This window comes from Saccostrea cucullata, unplaced genomic scaffold, assembly GCF_032062105.1.
Source record: "Saccostrea cucullata isolate Sc308-1 unplaced genomic scaffold, CSIRO_AGI_Scuc_v1 ctg2012, whole genome shotgun sequence".
NCBI classification, from domain to species: Eukaryota; Metazoa; Mollusca; class Bivalvia; order Ostreida; family Ostreidae; genus Saccostrea; species Saccostrea cuccullata.
In genome coordinates, this window is record NW_026918304.1 from 63,021 (window position 1) to 87,994 (window position 24,974).

Sequence of the window (24,974 nt, forward strand, 5' to 3'; positions counted from 1 at the left end):
GACCCTAAAAAGAGATGTGAGATCCCAGATATCACACAAATGCAAGTGGAGAATGCCATCAGTAAGCTAGCCAACAACAAAGCACCTGACCATCTAGGGCTTACAGCTGAACACTTCAAAAAGGGTGGAGCTACTATAGTAAAATAAACAACTGCCATCTTAAACACCATTAAGAGAGAATGTAACATTCCAGAAATACTCAAGACTGGGCTAGTAACTCCCGTGCTAAAGAAGGATAAAGACTCCAAAATCCCAGGTAACTATAGAGGGATAGCTGTTACCCCTGTACTTGGAAAAATACTTGAATCAATCCTAAAAAACCATATAGAGCCAACCATAAGAAAATACAGAACCCAATGCAACGAGGATTTACTGAGAAAACTTCACCTGTAAATGCAGCCATACTCATAACAGAAGGTATTAATGAGGCAAAAGATAAAGGTTAAAGTGTTGCGATCACCACCTTAGACGCTGAGAAGGCATTTGATAAACTGGACCATGAGATTCTATTCCAAAAGCTCTACCACTATGTCATTTCAGACGACTCATGGGTACTGATGAAAATGTTACAGACTGAAGCCACTACAAGAGTAAAGTGGAAAGGAGGATTGAGCACTGGTTTTGTTGCCCAGCAGGGAATCCGACAAGGAGCCAAACTCTCACCGACTCTTTACAAAGCTTACAACAACCAGCTTCTTGATATTCTCAGAGCGAACAAAATTGGAGCCTCCATTGGTACCACCTTTATTGGATGTCCTACAGTTGCTGACAACATAGCCCTCATATCGCATAACCCATCGGACCTACAACAAGCGCTACATATCGTTCACAATGAAACCAAGCGGGATAAAGTCACCATCAACTCTTCTAAAAGCGACGTTATAATAATCAACGCGCACAAGAACAGACCAACCCAGACCTGGACTTTGGGTGATAAGGAGATAGAAGAAGTGGAAACGACAAAACATGTTGGATTGATAAGATCATCAAATGGCAAAAACGACATCCATAGTAGAATCCAACTGGGTAGAAGAACGATGTATGCACTACTTGGGGCAGGACTACATGGAAAAAATGGTATCAATCCTAAAGTCTCTTATAAGATCTACACCACATTCTGCTGACCAAGAATGACATATGGATTAGAGGCTGTCATACTATCTAGAAGCGAAGAACAAGAACTGCTCCTTTATGAGAGAAAGTTACTGAAACAGATCCAAGGGCTATCAGTAAAAACACCTATCATTGCTGTGTACTCACTCCTGGGGGCTATACTAATTACTGTATGCATAGAGAAAAATACACTAACAGCGTTCTACAAGATCATCAAGAATCAAGACAGTGCAGAATATGAAGTAGCCAGACGTCAACTTGCGCTAAAAGATCAGAACAGTAATAGCTGGTTCACACATGTAAGGAAACTCCTACAGAAATACCACCTGCCTACTGCCTACGAACTAATGGAAACACCACCCTCCACAGGAAAATGGAAAACCATGCTAGACCAGGCTATACAGGAAAACCAAACAACCCAATGGCAGAATGAAGTTACAGACAAACCATCCTTGAAACACCTAGCACTGCAACCAAAATTAACAAAGCAATCACACCAACTATGGGACTATGTACCAAACAACACCAGAGCAGTAGCAAAGGCTTCCATCAAGGCAAAAATTGTAACCGGAACATATATCCTACAGTCCAACAGAGCTAAGTTCAACCAGCACACAGTCTCTTCAACCTGTCTTCTATGCAATGCCGCCAGTCAGGATAGAGAACACTTTATTCTCCACTGCTCCACATACCAATCCATCCGAGATAAACATCTAGATGCACTATACCAACTACTAGTCCAGCACTATAACCCTCAGACCGTCAGTAAGATTATGTGCAATTCAACTAACCTTTTACAGTGCCTGCTAGACAGTTCTAAGACTGAGATCTTGGACATTCTTGGAAAAAACAGTGTGATAACAAGTGATATCGAAGAAATAAGCAGGAACCTACTATTCGATATTCACAACAGTAGGGCAGTGAACATATCTCGATTATAGACACTACTCTGATAATGACATTATTAAACATTTTTTAGAAATCTACCTGTCCTCACAGGGTGCTCCGAAGTTAACGGAGGAAAATACAAGAAACAACAACAACAACAATGGCGCCCGGTGACGCGTGAAATTTTATGAATGAAATTGACCTTTAGGTCAAAATGCGGTTGCCTAAACCGGAACGTACAAAATCGAAAGTTATATCAAATAAAACTTTGGAAAGTGTAGTTTTAAAATATATATGTAAGTAAAAGACTTACAGAAAACTTTTCATGCAGGACTGCAAAAACTTTGGTGTTTTGTATCTTGCGTAATAATAGGATTTCAGCTAACTTTCAACTTCCGTCTTGTAGGAAATTCTTACATGTGATTGGTTGGAAAGTTTCATGCATATTCATTAATATTTAGACCACCGCATTTTATTACACGTGAACCCCATGAATGAAGCCATGCGCGCCGAAGTTAAAACTTCTTCATTGACGATAATTACCCCTGTGTATTGACTTTATCGCTTCAAAACACACTTTTATCAACATACAAACTTTAAAATATGCACATAGATCGAAAGTTTAATTTATTCTCTTTCAAACAAGGTAAATCTTATCTTTTTTAATAACTGGGAAATATTCTTTTGAAGATATTAAAAAAAGGTGATGCTATATTTTGCCCAATTCCTAACCAATATCTGCGATCTGCACGGGTCGCTAATTAACGGGTTAATTTAGCAGTGATTGACAGTCTGTAGTTTGGGCAGTTCTTAATATTTGCGTAGAATTTGTGTGTTCAATTAGTTACTCAATCGGGTCCTGTGTGTAAAGTGTTACACGGGAATACAAAATAAACTTTGTTGAAAACTTTGGGCATTTTTATTTAAAAACAGAAAGTTTCGGTGTACCAACGTCACTATGCTTTTAGAACGTCAGAATACATGCACGAGGCTTTATTAAGGCAGTGACCCGGTTAAAGCTTTGGTTTATTAGGTTACCTTTATTAGGTCAATGTAAGGGGTAGTTGCAGGATAAAATGAATTTTATTCTACTCTATTAAATTCATAATATCTTTAAAAAAACAGATTTTAATTTTAACCTGTTCAAGAGCATTAATTATGAACTGCTTTAATGTATATACGCATGTTTCTATTTGTACAACAGGAAAGGACCGAAGTTAGAAAACAAGGGTGATTAAAAAAAAAATCAAATTTAAAAGAGGGCTTCGAAAGATAGTTTGCGAAAGATAATGTACACATAAAAAAGACAGCACAGCATATACATGTAATACTGTTTCTACATCATACATGTAACGAAAAACAAAATCTACCGCATGGAATGCTAACATGACCGAATATATATTTAACGATCATCATCAACATAATCATTATGACAGAAATAACACATATAATAATAAATATAGTGTATATAGTTTATTACCTATTGCTTTGTTCTCTGCATATTCGGTAAGAACTTCAGCATTAAATTTTATAATCACGGCATATTATGGTAAGGCACTTCATATAACGATAAAAACACCTCACAGAATGAGAGATGTACATAATATATATTGGCATAACTACATCATATAATATAAATGGATTGAATTTAATGTAAGTTGTGTAATGATCATAAGTAAGAACCATAACTTTATATCGTATATTGTTTAGAGCTATCGCACTTGATTAAACTGAGTCTGAAAGCAGTCATGTTTTGACCATGTGGTAGGTCATAGAACAATTGTAAAATATCCGGAATCCAATAAGCAAGGCTACTTTATTGGCACGAGGATTGAGAACAGATTCAATGAAATAATATGGCTCAGTTAGTTACATGTACAACTGAATTAGGAGGAATTCCTACCTTTGATTGTGATGGGGGCTATACTAATTACTGTATGCATAGAGAAAAATACACTAACAGCGTTCTACAAGATCATCAAGAATCAAGACAGTGCAGAATATGAAGTAGCCAGACGTCAACTTGCGCTAAAAGATCAGAACAGTAATAGCTGGTTCACACATGTAAGGAAACTCCTACAGAAATACCACCTGCCTACTGCCTACGAACTAATGGAAACACCACCCTCCACAGGAAAATGGAAAACCATGCTAGACCAGGCTATACAGGAAAACCAAACAACCCAATGGCAGAATGAAGTTACAGACAAACCATCCTTGAAACACCTAGCACTGCAACCAAAATTAACAAAGCAATCACACCAACTATGGAACTATGTACCAAACAACACCAGAGCAGTAGCAAAAGCTTCCATCAAGGCAAAAATTGTAACCGGAACATATATCCTACAGTCCAACAGAGCTAAGTTCAACCAGCACACAGTCTCTTCAACCTGTCTTCTATGCAATGCCGCCAGTCAGGATAGAGAACACTTTATTCTCCACTGCTCCACATACCAATCCATCCGAGATAAACATCTAGATGCACTATACCAACTACTAGTCCAGCACTATAACCCTCAGACCGTCAGTAAGATTATGTGCAATTCAACTAACCTTTTACAGTGCCTGCTAGACAGTTCTAAGACTGAGATCTTGGACATTCTTGGAAAAAACAGTGTGATAACAAGTGATATCGAAGAAATAAGCAGGAACCTACTATTCGATATTCACAACAGTAGGGCAGTGAACATATCTCGATTATAGACACTACTCTGATAATGACATTATTAAACATTTTTTAGAAATCTACCTGTCCTCACAGGGTGCTCCGAAGTCAACGGAGGAAAATACAAGAAACAACAACAACAACAATGGCGCCCGGTGACGCGTGAAATTTTATGAATGAAATTGACCTTTAGGTCAAAATGCGGTTGCCTAAACCGGAACGTACAAAATCGAAAGTTATATCAAATAAAACTTTGGAAAGTGTAGTTTTAAAATATATATGTAAGTAAAAGACTTACAGAAAACTTTTCATGCAGGACTGCAAAAACTTTGGTGTTTTGTATCTTGCGTAATAATAGGATTTCAGCTAACTTTCAACTTCCGTCTTGTAGGAAATTCTTACATGTGATTGGTTGGAAAGTTTCATGCATATTCATTAATATTTAGACCACCGCATTTTATTACACGTGAACCCCATGAATGAAGCCATGCGCGCCGAAGTTAAAACTTCTCCATTGACGATAATTACCCCTGTGTATTGACTTTATCGCTTCAAAACACACTTTTATCAACATACAAACTTTAAAATATGCACATAGATCGAAAGTTTAATTTATTCTCTTTCAAACAAGGTAAATCTTATCTTTTTTAATAACTGGGAAATATTCTTTTGAAGATATTAAAAAAAGGTGATGCTATATTTTGCCCAATTCATAACCAATATCTGCGATCTGCACGGGTCGCTAATTAACGGGTTAATTTAGCAGTGATTGACAGTCTGTAGTTTGGGCAGTTCTTAATATTTGCGTAGAATTTGTGTGTTCAATTAGTTACTCAATCGGGTCCTGTGTGTAAAGTGTTACACGGGAATACAAAATAAACTTTGTTGAAAACTTTGGGCATTTTTATTTAAAAACAGAAAGTTTCGGTGTACCAACGTCACTATGCTTTTAGAACGTCAGAATACATGCACGAGGCTTTATTAAGGCAGTGACCCGGTTAAAGCTTTGGTTTATTAGGTTACCTTTATTAGGTCAATGTAAGGGGTAGTTGCAGGATAAAATGAATTTTATTTTACTCTATTAAATTCATAATATCTTTAAAAAAACAGATTTTAATTTTAACCTGTTCAAGAGCATTAATTATGAACTGCTTTAATGTATATACGCATGTTTCTATTTGTACAACAGGAAAGGACCGAAGTTAGAAAACAAGGGTGATTAAAAAAAAAATCAAATTTAAAAGAGGGCTTCGAAAGATAGTTTGCGAAAGATAATGTACACATAAAAAAGACAGCACAGCATATACATGTAATACTGTTTCTACATCATACATGTAACGAAAAACAAAATCTACCGCATGGAATGCTAACATGACCGAATATATATTTAACGATCATCATCAACATAATCATTATGACAGAAATAACACATATAATAATAAATATAGTGTATATAGTTTATTACCTATTGCTTTGTTCTCTGCATATTCGGTAAGAACTTCAGCATTAAATTTTATAATCACGGCATATTATGGTAAGGCACTTCATATAACGATAAAAACACCTCACAGAATGAGAGATGTACATAATATATATTGGCATAACTACATCATATAATATAAATGGATTGAATTTAATGTAAGTTGTGTAATGATCATAAGTAAGAACCATAGCTTTATATCGTATATTGTTTAGAGCTATCGCACTTGATTAAACTGAGTCTGAAAGCAGTCATGTTTTGACCATGTGGTAGGTCATAGAACAATTGTAAAATATCCGGAATCCAATAAGCAAGGCTACTTTATTGGCACGAGGATTGAGAACAGATTCAATGAAATAATATGGCTCAGTTAGTTACATGTACAACTGAATTAGGAGGAATTCCTACCTTTGATTGTGATGGGAAGCCGACCACGGTAAAATGGCATAAATGGCACAGAGCTTTTGAGCTTTTTGTAGCCGGTAAAGGTACATGCATCGCAAATGCGGTACAAAAGAGAGCTTTGTTATTACATTGCAGAAGTATGAAGATGCAGGGTGTTTATTTCACATTTCCCGCGGCTTGTTAACCCGAAGGAAATGAGACAGTATACTACATATCTATGGAGCAGCTTGACAACTACTTTCGACCTAGAGTAAACACACCATTCAACACCATTCAACAGTCATGGATTTTGATTGATGACACAGGAACCGAATGTGAGTGAAGTACATTGTAATTTTCATAATGCGAACGGACATATTCGGGATAAACTCATCGAAAATTTAATTGTCACACCTGCGTAGGTAATTACTTAAAAGACGGGGTGACCTGACACTTTAGCAAACGTTAACGTTTACTATAGGAAGGGCTTTTGAACAAAGTCAACAACAAGTGGATGGAATTGAACGAGGACGGAATTCAGATACTTTTGTGAATAAAGAACAAATGTAAGAACAGGCACAAACAATACACATGTATAACTTGTTATAGATGTAGGAAACGGGGACATATTAAGTCTGATCCAACATGTACTGCCCTGGGTCAAGAATTCCGTAAGTGTCATCAGCAAGGTCATTTCGCTAAGTGCACTAAAGTGCAGCGAAGACTCACAAAAACTCGGGACAAGCAACGAGTTGACTGGTGGAAACAAGAAATCCACAGGATTTCGAAGAAGCTTATGCATTTACCTTAATTATGAATACTGTAGATTGGCAAATATTCACGATGTTTTTAATTTTGCTATGTTCGCTATTTATTAATTTTCCGCGAAATTAAACCCATCGTGAATGTTATTATTTGTTTTTAATAATGTTAAATTGTTTTTTTTTTGAAATTTTGAATTAATTTCTTGCAGCGTGAAATTAAAACCGTCGCAAATGGTACTTTTTGAGATATCGTGAAATTTTAACATTCGTGGAATTAAAACGATTTACAGTATTTGAAGGGCCAAACACCCAACATTGACCACAATTATTGGGGGATATTTCAATGATCATCGACTCTATGCCAGCTGTAATGTCATTGACAGATACCTATCGGACGAGCTAAAGAAGAGAAAGGTCAGATAAGAATTTTTATTCGTATGAGAGTTCCAAACCTTTGGACACTTTAGGAAGTTTTATTGCGGATATTGTAGTGGGGAATTCATCAGTGAAAAAAGAATTTATTGTAATCCAAGGTAAAGGACAGGCCCTGTTAGGATATAAAACGGCAACAGAAATCGGAATTCTGAGTGTGACGCATGTAAATTTTACTGTCGGAGGCTGACTTTTAAAACAAGTATGAGAAGTAATTTAAATTACTTTGAAACCAAACTTAAAGAGATATGGATATTATTGAGCCGGTCGAGGGACCATCATCCTGGGTCATCCCTATCGTTGTTTCACCCAAGCCGTCAGGAGATATTCGTCTATGCGTGGGCATAAGGCAAGCTAATGAAGCCATCATTGGAAAGAGATATCCCATACCTACCATTGAAGAGATTTTGCACGAGCTCCATAGGAGTTGAATTTTCAGCAAGCTGGATCTTAAATGGAGTTTTCATCAGTTAGATCTGTCTCAAGAATCTCGTGACATCACCACGTTTGTAAGTCACGTTGGAATGTTTCGATATAAAAATCTTAGTTTTGGCTTCACTTTAGGACCCGAATTTATCAGCGCATCATCCAGCAAGAACTTAAAGGATACGACGGAGTAAAAAATAAGTCGGATGACATAATTGTGTACGCAAAAAATGTGGAAGAGCATGACCGCAAATTATTAGCTGTCATTGAGAAACTGGGTAACAAAGGATTGACATTCAACAAGGAAAAATGTTAACTTCGTCTCCGGAAACAAAAGTTCATGGGACACATCTAATCAGATAAGGGAATCGACCCAACCAGGGAGAAAGGTAAAGCTAAAGCAGAAACTATACCACCAGGAAACGCATCAGAAGTCAGAAGTTTCCTTGGACTGGTTACCTATTTTGGAAAATTTATTCCTCCGATTGCCCGACAGTGACAGCAATGTGGAGCGACAGACCTTATTATAAGCTATTAGGACTGCTCATGTTGAAGGATTGATGAAAGAAGTTACCAAAATTCCTATCAGCCTACAGAAGCACACTGCACACAGTAACTGGATTTGCGCCGAACAAACTCATTTTCCGATATCCAGTGAAGACAAAGATTCCCAGCCTTCAAATGAGAGAGGAGGAAAACATCCAAGTTAAAGACTGGATGAAAAAGAGGAAAGAGGAAGAAGATGCATACAAGAGTAGAAATGCAAAGGCCAGTCAAGTACAAGTTGAATACCAAGTGTTGGTTCAACAGCCAAAAGAAAACAAACTTTCACCTGCTTTTGAAACAAAACATTACGAAGTCATCAAACGAAGCGGAAACGAAGTTCTGCTGAGAGCACTATATGGAGGTACATATCTAAGAAAGGTAAAGCAAGTGAAAAATCTGGAGTTAGTTGGTAACATCCAACTTGACGAAACAGATGAAGCGACTGATGTAGATGTTCAACAAAGTGTAGTACCAGACGATGATGCAAACGACCCTAAGGTCAATGATATGGAAGACCCTAAGATCGTGACCTACCATGGAGACACTCTGCGTACAAAACAAATACGGGACCATAGGCTACCAACTCGTTTCACAGACTTTGTTTTGACATAATGTGTAAATTTTATGAACTGTATTAATGTAATTAATTCCAGTGACTTTTATTGTGACTTGAACTTTAAAAAAACCCAGAATTTTCAGTATTGACATTTTATTCAAAATAATTTGGCTTAGGTGAAAATCTAAGAAAAGGAGGAATGTAATGATCATAAGTAAGAACCATAACTTTGTATTGTTTGCTGTTTACAGTTATCGCACTTGATTACGCTGAGTCTGAAAGCAGCCATGTGATGGGCTTTTGAATCATTGTATAATCTTTGGAATCCACTTATCAAAGCTACTACAAGTTGTGCACGATATAATGAAAAACTACTTTATATAACTAAAATAGAAGCGCATATATCGAATGAAATACTGCATATAATGCTTAATCCTCGTATAAGACAGTCCCGGCGATCCATAAGATATGCTATAGATTTATGTTATGAAGTACATGTACAATTGTACAACTAACAATTATTTGACATAAACACAATAAAAAAGTACATAATTATCTAAATTGGTGGCCTTAAATTAATTAATTTTTTCAATGTAATATTGTAATATTTCTATTTAAATACACCGATTTTCTTCTTTAAAATATTCAGCAATCATTAATAAAAATAGAGATACTGATCATGGTTTTTTGCCATACAAGGCCCCTTGAGGCATATAGCAATGAAACGGGTAAAATTATGCATATTACAGAGATTTGTATTGAAAGTGTAAGTATTAACAAAATGTTGCAATACCAAGGAACAATACTACAGATCTGTTACAGTGAAACATTTTTTTTTTTACTTTTTAATCCCAAAATTGTAATTTTAAGAATGTACTTAAATACTATTGTGATTATAACAGGAAGGTTTTTAATATGTATTTCAAAATGCATCTTCATTTGAAATTATGAATTTTAATTAAAAAAGAAAATAAATCCAGGTTTACTAACCCCCCATGGTTTGTTTCTCATTTCAAATAAGACTATAATATATGCACTGGATAACTTCCATCGAAATGATAACTGATCAATAGATAAGCAGTAAAATTATGGAAACTGATCAAAAAATTATTAAAAAATCATTGAGATTGGTGTTAGTACGTATACGTGGTTGTTGTAATGTCTATATTTACAAAAGAACAAAGAAAAAAATCAATGTATTTGATCTACTAAGGATTTGAAAAGGGAAAACAAATTTCAAAATTTCAGAACTGAATGTAACAATCAAATACTGATTATTGAGGCCAAATATTCAATAAAGGTGAAAATTGATGCTTGACAAACTTTGAAAACCAGGATAAAATATGATTAAGAACTAATTTAGAGGCCGAGAGCCGAAATAGAGACGAAGGCAACTTTCTGGCAGGCCAAAGAAGCTACAGTAACTATGGGTTTTAACTATACGTAAACATTGAATTAATTAAAATATAGTTGATATTGTACAGGACAAAATCCTAATCAAAGCATATAGAGGTAATTAAGCATGTACGCACAAAAATACGTTTGTGTGGTGTTGCAACCACTAGGAAAAAAAGAAATACGATCATTATAGTAATATCTATTTCAATAAAGTCGTATTTCAATAATGGTTGCAACCTATGTTTAATTTTTTATTGGAATACATTTTCAACCACTATTGAAATTATTATTATTTCAATAGTCATCGTATTTAAATAGTGATTTAATCAATTATATATATGAAAGCTCGTGCAGATAATGTGAAATAAAAAAAAAAAAAACAAAATCACCTAAAATATCTAGATTTTAATTCATGGTCTATTTTTTTCTATTTAAGGTTTTCCCCAGACATGTGGAGGATGTAATGATGGCGTGGTGCCCTGTGTACATATTCAATGGCTTATCGTCTCTTCACATTGCTTATCCTGTTCATGCAAGGGTATTTATAACCTATTCGTATGACTGATCATAATTATAGCTCAGTTTTATTGTTTACATTCACATCTGTTCCATCCAAATCGACTCAATATTCCCCAGTGAGCTTGAAATTAAAAACACCGATGAGTCTGTCACAGATGTTTCAAATTTCGACGTTTTACTGCAGACGACCTATGACTGTTACCGATAAAGAATCAATAACAACTAAAATGTGTTTAAAATGAGATGTTATAATTGCATGGTCTCTGAGACCTAGGCAGAAAAAATATTTATATGTTGATGGTGCGTCCGTTAGGGCGATCACAGATACTTAATCAGTTTTTATTTAGATCGGGCTCTTCACACGACACATGGCATTATAAGTTTGTTGCGTCTAAACTGTAGACTCTGACGCCACATGACGTCGTATTAAATTGCATTATCAAACCGAAAGCTGAAGTGTGCTTACTTTAAATGAAGAAAATAATTATTTTATTTAATATTTATCTGAAATATATTCAATAATTAAATGCGATTTTATCTTTAAATAAATTTGTTCGATTACCACGTTGATTTATTAGAACGTTACCTTTGATTCCCTCAGTGTAACATTAAGGATAGGATGACATGTTTAAAGGATTAATTTATTTAAAGAAAACATTAGCATCCCATCATTCATAATTTGAATATATAATTTCAATCAGTCCATCTTACTCAAATATGTTTTTATTTTTAATGTTCTATTTTGACTGTACACCACATATTGCATGACTGTAGATATATAGCAAAAAAATCATTGAACTTTTTCGATCTTTTATTACTGACATTTTTGCGCAAATTTTTTCCTTCAAACCTTATTAGCGCACCTAAACCGAGGCACGCGGGTGAGCTTTTCTGATCAACATTTGTCTGTTGTCTGTCGTCGCTGTCGTCCTTGTCGTTGTTTTCGTAAACTTTTCACATTTTCATCTTCTTCTCAGGAACCTCTGGGACAATTTCAATAAAACTTAGCACAAAGCATCCTTACATAAAAAGAAATATTCAAGTTTGTTCAAATGAAGGGTCACAACCTCCTCAAAGGGGGGGGGGGGGTAATTAAAAATAGATAAAAATAAATGGAATCATCGAAACATCTTCTCGAGAACGAATGGACCAGGAAAGATGAAACTCATGTGGAAGCATTGTGAGGTATATGTAGCGTAGATTCAAATTTGTTCAAATCTTGATCCCCAGTGGTAGGCACAATGGACGCTCAAATTATTATATAGGAATATAAATGAAAACTTTTTCAAAATTTTGTTCTCAATAACAGAAAAACCAAGATTCGCCATATTAGTGTGAAAGCATTCTAAGGTATGTAGATTCAAATTTTATCAAAAACCATGATCGACACCCGAAGTAAGGTGGGGCCCCGATGGGCGATCAAAGTTTTACATAGGAATATATAGGTAAAATCTAAAAGAGTATTTTCAAAAATAGCAAAATTATATTGTTCACACCCTCACACACCCTCTCACACACACACACACTATATATATATATATATATATATATATATATATATATATATATATATATATATATATATATATATATATAGAAAGCACAAAGAAATTCACTTTTACATGGATAGCCACTTCCGCCCCAGCCCGAGGTTGAACTCCCGACCTTCGGAATCTGTCTCCTAGCAGTGCAGGAACAGCGCGCTAGACCGCTTGGCTATCTAGGCAAATTAAAAGCTTGTTTTCGATGCCGATGGAATTCTCGCGGCGCTGCCCTACACTACACGGTCATTGAGAATAGAAGTGAGATACAGTTATTTGGACATTAGTTTTAACAGAGGATTGTTACCAATACATGTTGTAACGAAATTAATTATTATCTATAAAGCACATTTTACAACAACTCTTAAACTAGCATAACTGCCCTAAGTGAAGAAATATTGATATAGAAAACACAAAGAAATTAACTCGTTCGGCCTAATCATTACCCCAAGGGGTAGGGTAGGGACACATTATGAAAATTCACATTAAGTCAAAAATATGTAAATACCAGTATTCTTAATTGTAAGGATCTGATTCAACTTTATTCAAATTTTAACCCTCCATCTCCCTTTTAGTGGTAGGTCGGGACCTTCTAGTTATGCACTTATGCTTTTCAGTACTAAACTGATGATTTGATTTTTTCCTAGAAAATGCTCAGGTGAGCGATGTGGCTCCGTAGCCTCTTGTTAAATGATAATTTATGTGCAAAATTTCATGCAATAATTGTTCATTTGATGTTATGACCCCATCAAACTGAGAAAAATATAAATTGTCAAATACATTTTCATAATCGTGAAAAAATTGCTACATTTCATACTTTCCATAACGTTTTACAGAATCTCATGATATTTTGTTTCATCGAATAGAACCTTAAGACCACGTATTAATATATAGTGAGGTTTATCAGATTCTATGGACAAACGTCAGATTAGGGATGCGCACACAGGTGCTTGTGGACAGGATTATTCTTACCCCCCTCCAACCCCTCAAACTTTCAATATTAAAAAAAAAATTTGATTTTTTTTCTTCATTTCTAATCTCTGACAACTTAATCTATATGTTTCTTTTTGAAAATCACATAAATCTATCGATCATATGCACAGTGGTTTCACGTATATATATAAAGAGAGAAGGTACGCAACTTAGGTTTGTTTACATCGAGGTATATATATAAAGAGAGATTTAGTGTCAGCTATTTTCCACAGTAGAGACATTATTTCTCTTTCTGAAACCGTTCACAGTAGCTCAGTTGGTAGAGCGCTCGCTCCGTGATCGGGAGGTCGTGAGTTCGTATCTCGGCCGCGACTGACCCAGTCGATAAAAAGATTCGGCACTTTGAAGTGAAATTTTAAAATGCTTTAAAGACCTCACTGCTCAATGGCCCTGAGTGCCGAGCATAGGTCAAAATTTGAAGCCCTTCACCGGCATACGGTGACGTCTCCATATGAGTGAAAAATTCTCGAGAGGGACGTTAAACAATATACAATACAATCCCTTTCTGAAGAATTAATTCAATTGTCATGTTGAATCGTAAATAGTCCGATAATCCATCATTTATCACTCGCAACTTTCATAATTTTGAAATGGCCCTACTTGTCGCTACGGAAGTAAATGATCAGCGACACCTGCGCGACGAACGACAACTTTCCTCTTTATTCCGAATGTTATCAAAGTCACAGTAAAAGATGAGAGTTCCGAAAAAAAAAGTTCGGGAAAAAAATCGAAGGAAAAATTGAGGCATTTGATATATAATTATGGTAGAAGATCAATTATATGCGTTTGAATTCGCTGTTAACGGCCACAATTTGGTTTTAACTGGTCAAGCTGGAACAGGTAAAAATTATCTTACCAAAGAAATTGTCAAACATTTGCAATACAAATTAAAAAGCAATTGTGTGCTCTACAGGTATTGCTGCAACCCATTTTGGGGAATTAAAAGCACAAACACTCCTCAGATGGGCTGGCATTGAAGATAGCAGGTATCTTAATGAAGAAATATTACCATAGTTGAACATGATGAAAGATTTCAGACAGCAAAAAAAAAAACATTCTATCTGTTGAAACCCTGATTATTGATGAAGTGTCTATGATCAGTGCAACATTTTTTAATCAGGTTCAATATTTATGCAAACATGTCAGAAAGTCATCTGAACTGGTTGGTGGCATTCAATTTATTATAGTTGGAGATTTTTACCAACTTTCTCCAGTGTCTAATGAGCTTTATGGTGATTCGGGTAATCATTGTTTTATGTTGCCATGGTTTGATGAATTCTTTCCTCATAAAATTAATTTAAACATTATCCATCGCCAAGATGAACAACAACTTATAAAATGTGTAAATGAACTAGAAATTGGTATTCCCTCTGATGAAACATTGACTTTTGTGAATTCACTTGACAGACCCTTGGAAAATGAAGATTCATGTGTGCAACTCTTTGCAAGAAATTATGATGTGGACATGTTTAACTACACCAAATTGCAACAAGTTCCAGGTGAACTAAGAGTCTACAAATCAGACGATGAAGTTTCGGAAAACTATCTGAATCGCTTTCCTGCACCTAAGAATTTGGGATTGAAAATTGGTTGCCAAGTCATGCTTACCAAAAATCTAAGTAACTGTTTAGTAAATGGGCTCGGAGAAACAGTTTCAAATTTGAATGAGGGTTCCATTGATGTAAAATTTCAAATTAAAGCCAATATATACTCGGTAATAATTGTGCCTGTAACATTCACCACCTATGATCCTGTTGACAAGATTGTGCTTGCTAAACGAGTACAGCTTCCTATTAAGGTAGCCTATGCCTTCACAATACATAAGTCACAGGGTATGAATTTAAAAAATGTCATTGTTTATTGTCAATCTTGCTTTCAACCAGGACAATTAGGAGTTGCAGTTGGACGTGCCGTTTCTGTTGATGGATTAAAGGTTGTGAATTTCAAGAAAAAATTATGCAAAAAACATCCCAAAAATGTTAACAACTTCTATGCAGCATTGACACTTGGTGAGTTGCAACCTGATTTATCGTGCTGTAGAAATCGAAAGGATACTGAAAGAATAGTACCAGACAATTCAGATACTGACACAGGATCAGAGTTTGAAAGTACAAACTGTGACATTAAAGACACATTAAATGATGATGATTAAGATTTTTTAGATTCTGAAATTGATAAACTTGAATATTTAGAAAATATTGTTAATGATTTTGGTTGCAGAGTGTTTGAAACACAACCTTCACTAACTGCATTTGAAAATGTTTCAATGGAATTTATGGATACTCCAGTAGAGAAACAAATCATGGACTTTAAACGAAGTGTCTTGAATAATTACAAGTTATTTGATGACTGGTTTATACAGCAATCTTCCCTTATAGATGACATTGGACTGATTTGTTTTCCTGAGGAGGAGAAGAAATTCTCACAAAAGCACAGAAATGACTTTTTTTTATTAAATTCCATAAGTACATGAACTCACAAGAATACAAACATGGTACAACAACTTTACTGAATTCATATAAACAGGATGTTGAAGGACCTGCTTCAAGAGTTTTAACATCAATATTGTTTTATCTTGAGAGAAACTTTTTCCTTACTTTATCTGCTCATCTTGAATTAGCTGCTCCAGAACATTTGACAAAACCTGTTGTAGATAAGGAATTGGACTCTGCGGGCAAAGGAACATAAGATATGTCAGTGGATTTGTCATAGCTAAAATAAAGCAAAATCTATCAGGAAAAATAAGAAACTCATTATTTGTGAAGGGAAAAGAACAACAATTGAAATATGATCAAAATCAGATGGATATACTGAATTCTTTGTGTGCATCATATGATGAGCTACAGACTTCAACTAGTGATCCAGAGACTCTTTTTTAAATAAAACGGAAACAGAATCAAAGAGAAGGGCTGACGAATATAACACATTTAGCATTTGTTTTATTTCCAAAAACTAAAAATTTCGTGTCGTGTAAAACTGACTCATGAAAACTTAGTTTCTGTTGGGAAAACTTTATTTCATAAAGTTAAAAAGCAAATACTAAGTGATGAAGACTTGTTTAAATCATGGCTGAATTTTGTCTCAAATACAAAACACACTGGAAAGGAGGACAGTATTGAAAAACTTATGGACATACTTGTTATGATAAGTGAAAATTTCTTGGACTTATTCTATGGGATTGTCAATTTATTTCTTAAAGTGAGTTTTAGTCAGTTTCGCAGGGACTATCTTGCATTTTTGAAAAAGGAAAAGGGAAAGGCCCTGCGCGAAAAAGGTGATGGAAAAATCCAAAAAGGTAGTGAGGAACTTTAACATGAAATTTTACACTGATGACAAATTACAGAACAAACAGGCTTCTCTTTTGCGTTTGAAAAGTGAACTTATGCAAAATGGAAACTATCTGAATGAATGTTCATTTACAAGGACTTGAACCTTAAGATTTCTGGTCAAAAGAGGGAAAATGAAATAAGTGATTTAATTTCCAAAAAATTTTGAATAGTGATATTGGTAACATACCTGCTGAATCCAATACGGTTGATACCGAAGAACCTGGACCAAGTGGATTATCTACAAGACCTTTGAATCCTGGGACTGTTCCTTCAGGGCTTTTGAATTCTGGGACTGTTCCCTCGGGACCTTTGAATTCTGGGACTGTTCCCTCAGGACCTTTGAATTCTGGGACTGCTCCTTCAGGGCAACCTAAAATACCAGTAAGAACCGAAAAAAGACAGTCAAAAAGAAAAGGAAAAGGAAAGAGAAGGGGGAAAAGAGCAAAAACATCTGATGAATCTGAAGATAGATGTACAGTTTTTAATAAATCATCTGTGGAGGGAGAATTTTGGATATGTTGTGATGAATGTTCCTTGTGGTACCATAGAGACTGTGTACATCTACATGATGAACAAGAGTGGTTAAGACTTACAGAGTCAGGAGAGCCTTTCTCTTGTCCTATGTGCATTTAACCATGTATAAGGTAATTTACTTTAACCCCGCCCCTCAATGATGGTGATATATATTATGCAGAAACATTAATTTTTTTTATCTATAATTTTATCATTTCTTTAAAACTGTAATTTTATGCACATTTTTCTTTACAATGATATATAAATGTAGATTTTTCTGTAATTATTTGTATATCTTTCTAATACAGAATTCCAATAAGAAAAATAAATTGACCTTTTGTGGAATTTGATGACATTCAGCAGTCTGTGCAGCCTCTCCACCAGTAATTTGATTTCCGAGAAATTGTTGTTTGTCCTAAGATGACAGAGTTCATGGAATGGCAGTAACCAAGGTAAGTAGGGTTTATGTTGGCCCCATTATGCAGGGTTCTTTGTTGACAAAATATGTTTTTATGTAATGACATCACTGTTAAGTCTGCATGGAATAATAGAATCACTGTGCTTTTTGATTTTATACATACAAATCCTAGAACACTGGAAATGATGTCTTGCATTGTCTGATATGACATCAGACATGAACCCTTCTTTTTTACACTCATCTGACATAATTTGTTTTTCCCAATTTATGAAAAAGTCCATTGCATCATGATTCTGTTTGAGTCTATCATCATTGACATCAATTATTGGCCTGTTATCTTTGAAATTTTTTATCAAAACACTTGTGTTTTTTAACAGTTTTATAGTGGCAATCAATTCAGAACCTGCGTCACCAAGACTCCTTTGGAACATCTCCATCAGATGAAGCATTTCAGTATTCAATACCTCTTCGGCCAGGTGATTACGCATTTTGGCTTCTGATGTTAAGAACAGATGCTCTTGTGAAAGTTTATGGTGAATAGGGAAGGGGTGAGTGGAAATATACCATAAATATGCACGTATGAAATGATTCCATTCAATAAAGTGGTCTTCAAATTTCAGATGCCGTTTGCAAGAAGCTTCTCGTCCACTCTTTGAAATATTGTTTCTTAATTTCTTTACAACATGAGAAAAATCCATTATGAAAATGATTTTTTCAGAATGACAGTAAATATTTTTAAATGACAGGTAACTGGATTTGCAGACACAAATTCTGGTAATTAAAGTTCAAAGAGATCTCTATTTTTCTGTGCTCCATCAGTACTGACATACTGAATTTTGAACCCAAAATTTAATAAATGTTCACAGATTTCCATAGTAATAAATATAGTTTATGGCCAGATGCTGTGTCTGTTGCAAAATGGGCAAATGGGAATCTAAAACCAGTTGAGCCCAGAAACACAAGCTGTAAGACGTGTCGCCAAATTTTTTTTTCATTTTTGTTTGACTATATTTGATAAAAACTATTGATTCTGGTAAAAGTTCAGTAAAACTAATAAGTTCTATTTCTCATTTTCTTTTTTTTAAATTGTAAGTCAGACTGTATTGACATTTCGCAATAAATAATCCCCCTTCAAAACCCTCAGGAGGTATATTTTTAAGATTGGCTTCATTTGACATCCAATGGAGGATATCTTTATTAATTCCTGCTTTTTGTTAACAGAATTTTAAAAATTTTGCAGTAATTTTTTGATGGAAGAAATAAAAATTTGCCATTTCTTAAATCACTATAGCCTCTTGGACTTCTACACCATAGAGTCAGACACAGGCGGATAATATCTCTATCCCACTGTCTTCCATGGGGGTTTCTCCCCAGGGCCATATTTTGTGAAAGTAGAAATTTTTTCATCTTCTTACTGCATTCAGGGAAAACAGTTGCAAAGACTTTAGACATATCATCATCATCTCTTTCACATAATAATTACTTACTACTGTCATCAGTATTAGTACCAGTACATGCTGAATTTATTTGAAATTTTTGGTTTCTATTGACATCAGAATTTACTGGTTCATTTTGTGTCTTTGTAGATTCCCTCTCATGTGGAGGCTTTCCCAGATTTTTGCACTTCACACACGATTTGCTTGCTTGATTGGAATTTTTAAACGGGAGGATGATGACACAGTTATTTGATCTGTAACGAACTTTTACACAATTTTCATCAGAAACATGTGATACATGTTTTTTAAAAACATTTTCTTTAACTTTGGACTTTGTAATTGTCTTTGCACCATCACAGTAACATAATTGTAACTCAATGATATCAAATATTGTATTTGCACAAAATGTTTTTTGTAAACTCAACATATCAGGCAAAATTTTCTTTCCCATAACCTGCCAGCTCCATGTATAGTCTGACATCACTAGAATTTCAGTCAGCACTTTCATCCCATTGATTTTGATGCCAATTAAATATCCTATTGTGAGAGAATTGTGTGATTTTGACAAAAGAAAAAAATCTTCAGGTACATGAGATGGCAATGAGCTAAAGTCAGTCTCAATAGTTTCTTTCCATTTTAAACCATGTTAACGTTTGGTCATTTTTGCCCAGTTGTCCTTACAACGTCCGTTTTTAATTTTGACATTTTTGAAATGTTTACTTGCGAAATTGCCATTGGAAACACTTGAGGCTTCACCAGGATATTTTTGCTTAATATCATTTAAATCAACAAAATCAACGATTGTACCTTCTTCTGAATTTTTGAGAAGCCAACTAGATATTGGAATTTCTTCTCTGTCCCCAATTTCACTGTTTGTATTTCGTTCGTTTGTAAAAACGTTTTTTTTAACTTCGTATTTTGCGCCTAATGATTTTTCCCGAACTTTTTTCAGAACTCTCGTCTTTTACCGTGACTTTAATAACATTCGGAATATAGATGAGAGTTGTCGTTCGTCGTGCAAGTGTCGTTGATCATTTACTTCTGTAGCGACTAGTATGGCCATTTCAAAATTATGCAAGTTGCGAGTGATAAATGATGGTTTATAGGACTATTTACGATTCAACAAAACAATTGAATTAATTCTTCAGAAAGGGAAATAATGTCTCTACTGTGAAAAATAGCTGACACGAAAGGTAAAGCATTTTAAAATATAATAATCTTTTGATTTTGCCAGGTGGTACCTCGATGTAAACAAACCTAAGTTGCGTACCTTCTGTCTTTATATATATATATACGTGAAACCACTGTGTATAGAAATTGCATATGATCGATATATTTATGTGATTTTCAAATAGAAACATATAGATTAAGTTGTCAGAGATTAGAAATGAAGAAAAAATCAGATTTTTCTTTAACATTGAAAGTTTGAGGGGTGGAGGGAGGGGGGGGGGGGTTAAGGATAATCCTGTCCACGAGCACCTGTGAAAAATGCTAGAAAGTTCGACTTAAGACAACTTGCCCGTAAAACTATTAGCATTACTGGAATTAGAACATGCCATTCAATGGCGAATTTCACTTTTAAATCTGCACTTCGTTTTTATATATTTAATGGCGAATTAGAAATTCTCTCATATACAAATACTTTTAATTAAATACAAATTAAACATTGTTCTATGGCACAGGAATTTAGGAAGGACTTGCAATGTATAGATAACAACAAATTGAATTAAAATTTCCTTCAACAAGTTCTATTTTTGAAATACAGATGATTCAAACAATTTTTTTCTTCGGAGGAAACTTAATATCATCTCGCAGGCTTTGAAAAGTGGATAATTCCTGGAATTTCATTTTAAAATCTATATCAACTTTGCAGTTTTCATGGCAACAATGGTTATGTTGAGAAATTTAAATAATATTTGCACACCTTTAGTTTGTGATCCTTATTACGTAGAGTTTCATGAAAATATGACAAAGGCATCTATGAGAAATTGTGCGGTCTGTTTTGTGCATCAAAGTTAGCAAAATAAATTGAAGTTCACCAATCTAAAGACAGCTTGATACAGACATGTAGCAATGCTTTTTCGGGGGAGGGGGGTACTACATATCTATGCTACACTTGCACCATCAAATTCATCTTTCCACGACGAAGGACGTAAACGGATTGAAAAACCATAGGTCACTTCAATGACTCAGGTGACCTAAAAATTGTTCTCTTCAATACCTTGAATTCGTCTCTGAGAGTTTTTAAAACGTTTGCAAACTTATCTGTTTCTTTTCATGGGGGACCTATGTCGTTCTACGTCAAAGCAGCGTTATGTGACGTCACAATAGCGACGTTGTTTTTTATTACCTTTTGCAACTGTGATATAGACATTTCATTGTTATTAATCAACAACGTACACAATTTACAAAAAGAAAATTTATTCACCATTGATAAGAGTTTTATTTGATTTATGGAGGTTGTTAATATTAAAATTTTCTTCCTTTGGTAGATAATTCATAGCAATTTCAGTTTTGAAGAAACACCTCGACGATATGCTGATATATAAGTGTAAAAAGATTTAAGATAAAATTCAGCAAGGAAAGCGGCTTAAATCAAGAAAATATGTTAAATTTTATGATTACCATTAATTGTATTTTCTGGATAAAACTAAGAAAAAAATTAAAAATATGTGCTTGCACCTATATTTGCTGTAGTACATGTAGAATTTTTTGTATAAAGTCGTTCCTAGGTTCTAATAGGTGTTGGTTGGTGACGGGGAAATGGGGGGGGGGGCAGAATCATTAGAATGAAGAAGAAAAGAATTAATCTGATTAAATTGTTTCTAATCAAAACAAAATGCTACAATTTTCGCACAACAGTTTTATATTCAGATGTTTGTCAGTGCTAACTTACCTTTTTTAGCGCAGAATGGTCAATATTTAGGACACAAGAGTACGAAAATAAAACAAAACGTCATATTTCTCGTCTATTTTATCATAAAGGTATACTTTTTCCTTTGTTAAAATAAGGAAATGAATCGTTTCTTTCAAAAAATGTGAATGACGACAAAAACATTTTACACAAAGACTTTTTAAGATATTACCTGTAATGCATGTCGGAATTGTAAAGAATATGACAAGAAAAACGGGGTAATACTTACATTGTGCTCCTTTATCATTTTTTGCGAACTAAATTTCAAATTTTTTTTATATATATTATAATATATTTGTATATTTGCCTTCATTTTAAAGATACAAGTCATATAATTAAATATATATTGATTTCGAATGAGAATTGACATTTTTGGTTCTTTTTAGCGCATATTTGGAGAAGTACAATAATGTCTGAAAATAATCTATTTTTAGCATTTCATACTGTTTTTGCACGTGCTCCTGTTTAAAATAAGCAAATAAAGGTATTGCTTTTAATACCTAAAAATTAAGAGCAAGTGGTCAGAAAAGAAATGTCATAATTTTGAAAATTTCACACGAAGACTTTTCGGACATGGTCCCCCCTTAATGCCCCCATTCGATTGATTGATTGATTGTATATTGTTTAACGTCCCTCTTGAGAATTTTTCACTCATCTGGAGACGTCACCGTATGCCGGTGAAGGGCTTCAAATTTAGACCTATACTCGGCACTCAGGGCCATTGAACAGTAAGGGTTCTTCATCGTGCCAGCGCCTACCGTGACACGGGACCTACCTTTTTAAGGTCATATCCGAAAGACCCGTGACTTTCACTTCTAGTGCCGAACGCTTGGCGAAGGAACAGTCACTACCTTTGTTTACGTCTTAGGTATGACGCGGCGCCGCGAACGAGAATCGAACCCGGGCCTCCCGATCACGAAGCGAACGCTCTACCACTAGGCTACCGTGACCGGTGCCCCCATTCGAAGAAGAGAAGACATTATACAGTTATTGACTGGGTATGAGGGCAACATATGATTGCCTGCGGTCTCGGGCAACATTTTCACCTTCAGGTCCAACAAATTATATGTTGCCCGAATCCTAGTCTATAACTGTTTTGTTATACCCTTCAATGCTCACTTAAGATTGATCAATTTAATCAATACACGCTATATTATACAGTTATTGACTGGGTATGAGGGCAACATATGATTTGTTGGACCTGAAGGTCAAAATGTTGCCCGAGGCCGCAGGCCAAGGGCAACATTTTGACCTTCAGGTCCAACAAATCATATGTTGCCCGAATCCCAGTCTATAACTGTTTTGTTATACCCTTCACTACTCATTTAAGATTGATCAATTTAATCAATACACGGTATATTATCAATTATTTTACATGGAAAATTATAGCTTCTTCAGTAAATATAAAACATCAAGCTGAGAAAGAACAAACTCAGTTATATATCTATTGTATCACAAAAATTATTCATCACAAAACGTACTATTCCCTTCTTCATTACCTTGCTGTAAGCAACAACTCTTGTAGGTCTTAACTTCGGCTATTTTCGCGTCGCCGATATCGAACTTACTTGTGACGTAACAGACGAGTGACGTTGCGGTCTAACAATTCTTATGTAAGACCGGTCAATAGTGAAATTGTAAGACCGATGTAATAAACAGCTCTTTTGTTGGACTTTTTATAAGTAATAAATATATAGAATAATATTTATAAGGGTATAACAATATCAATTATTTTATATGGAAAATTATGGCTTCTTCAGTAAATATAAAACATCAAGCTGAGAAAGAACAAAATCAATTATATATCTATTGTATAACAAAAATTATTTATCACAAAACATACTCTTCCCTTCTTTCTTACCTTGCTGTTAACTGTTCTTTTGTTGGACTTTTCATAAGTAATAAATATATAGAATGATATTTATAAGGGTATAACAAACTCCTTTGCTGCTGTCTGCCGATCCACAATCAGTTTCCGTTTGATTTCCTATATCGAAATCAAATTAAATATACAAATTTATTATCTAGGTCAACTTCTGTTTCAAGTAATACTGCGTCATTTTGAACAGAGCTATGTCCCTTGGACTTATTAAAACTATGATAATTTGCAGTTGTCGTTTATTTTATTTCCAGAGATTGGAAACATTGAAATGAATGCAGATGGTAGAGAGATTTATCTTGAGAATATCTAGGTCAAAAGTTATGTTTTAAGCTCGATCGCACCATTTTGGACAGAGTTTTGTCTGATTGATTGTACTAGAATGGTATTTAACACCCCTTTCATTTTCACTCATACGAGGACGCCACCACCTGCCGGTGGAGAGCTATACATTCGGCCCTATGGTCTGCACTCAGAACCATTAGAAATCTTTTTTTGTGCCAGCGCCTACTGCGATACGAGACTTTGGGTATACCAGTCTCCATGTTCCACAGTGGGAATCGAAATCAGGACGTAAGGATAGACTCCCCACTTCACGTATCTTAGAGCTTTAACACTGCGACATGCAGGCGGCCCTTGGATATAGAAAAATCCCCATTATTTGAAATGTTCGTTATTTTTTTTTTTTTTGCAGAGATTGCACAAATTAAAAAAAATTGGAATACAGATTTATTTTGAGAATTATTAAATGTAACATTTTTGCAGTCATTGCAAATT

General features: G+C 34.8%; 1 protein-coding gene and 2 long non-coding RNA genes across 5 annotated transcripts in view; 2 read left to right on the forward strand and 1 right to left on the reverse strand.

Moving 5' to 3' along the window:
- Positions 1-24,974, forward strand: part of LOC134262816 (uncharacterized) — an 83,279-nt gene that overhangs the window by 18,752 nt on the left and 39,553 nt on the right. For all 3 annotated transcript variants that reach the window (XM_062745145.1, XM_062745151.1, XM_062745159.1), the window contains exon 2: positions 11,092-11,193. In XM_062745145.1, coding sequence (XP_062601129.1) covers positions 11,150-11,193 — 44 coding nt within the window. In that variant the 5' untranslated portion in view covers positions 11,092-11,149. The remainder of the gene's footprint in view (positions 1-11,091; positions 11,194-24,974) is intronic.
- LOC134262802 (uncharacterized) lies at positions 15,436-17,311 on the reverse strand. Its single transcript, XR_009991110.1, has 3 exons — positions 17,225-17,311; positions 16,306-16,376; positions 15,436-15,823 (listed from the first exon to the last, which is right to left on the reverse strand). It is a non-coding gene; the product is annotated as an uncharacterized LOC134262802 (long non-coding RNA).
- LOC134262794 (uncharacterized) lies at positions 17,575-18,507 on the forward strand. Its single transcript, XR_009991109.1, has 3 exons — positions 17,575-17,681; positions 17,859-18,002; positions 18,346-18,507. It is a non-coding gene; the product is annotated as an uncharacterized LOC134262794 (long non-coding RNA).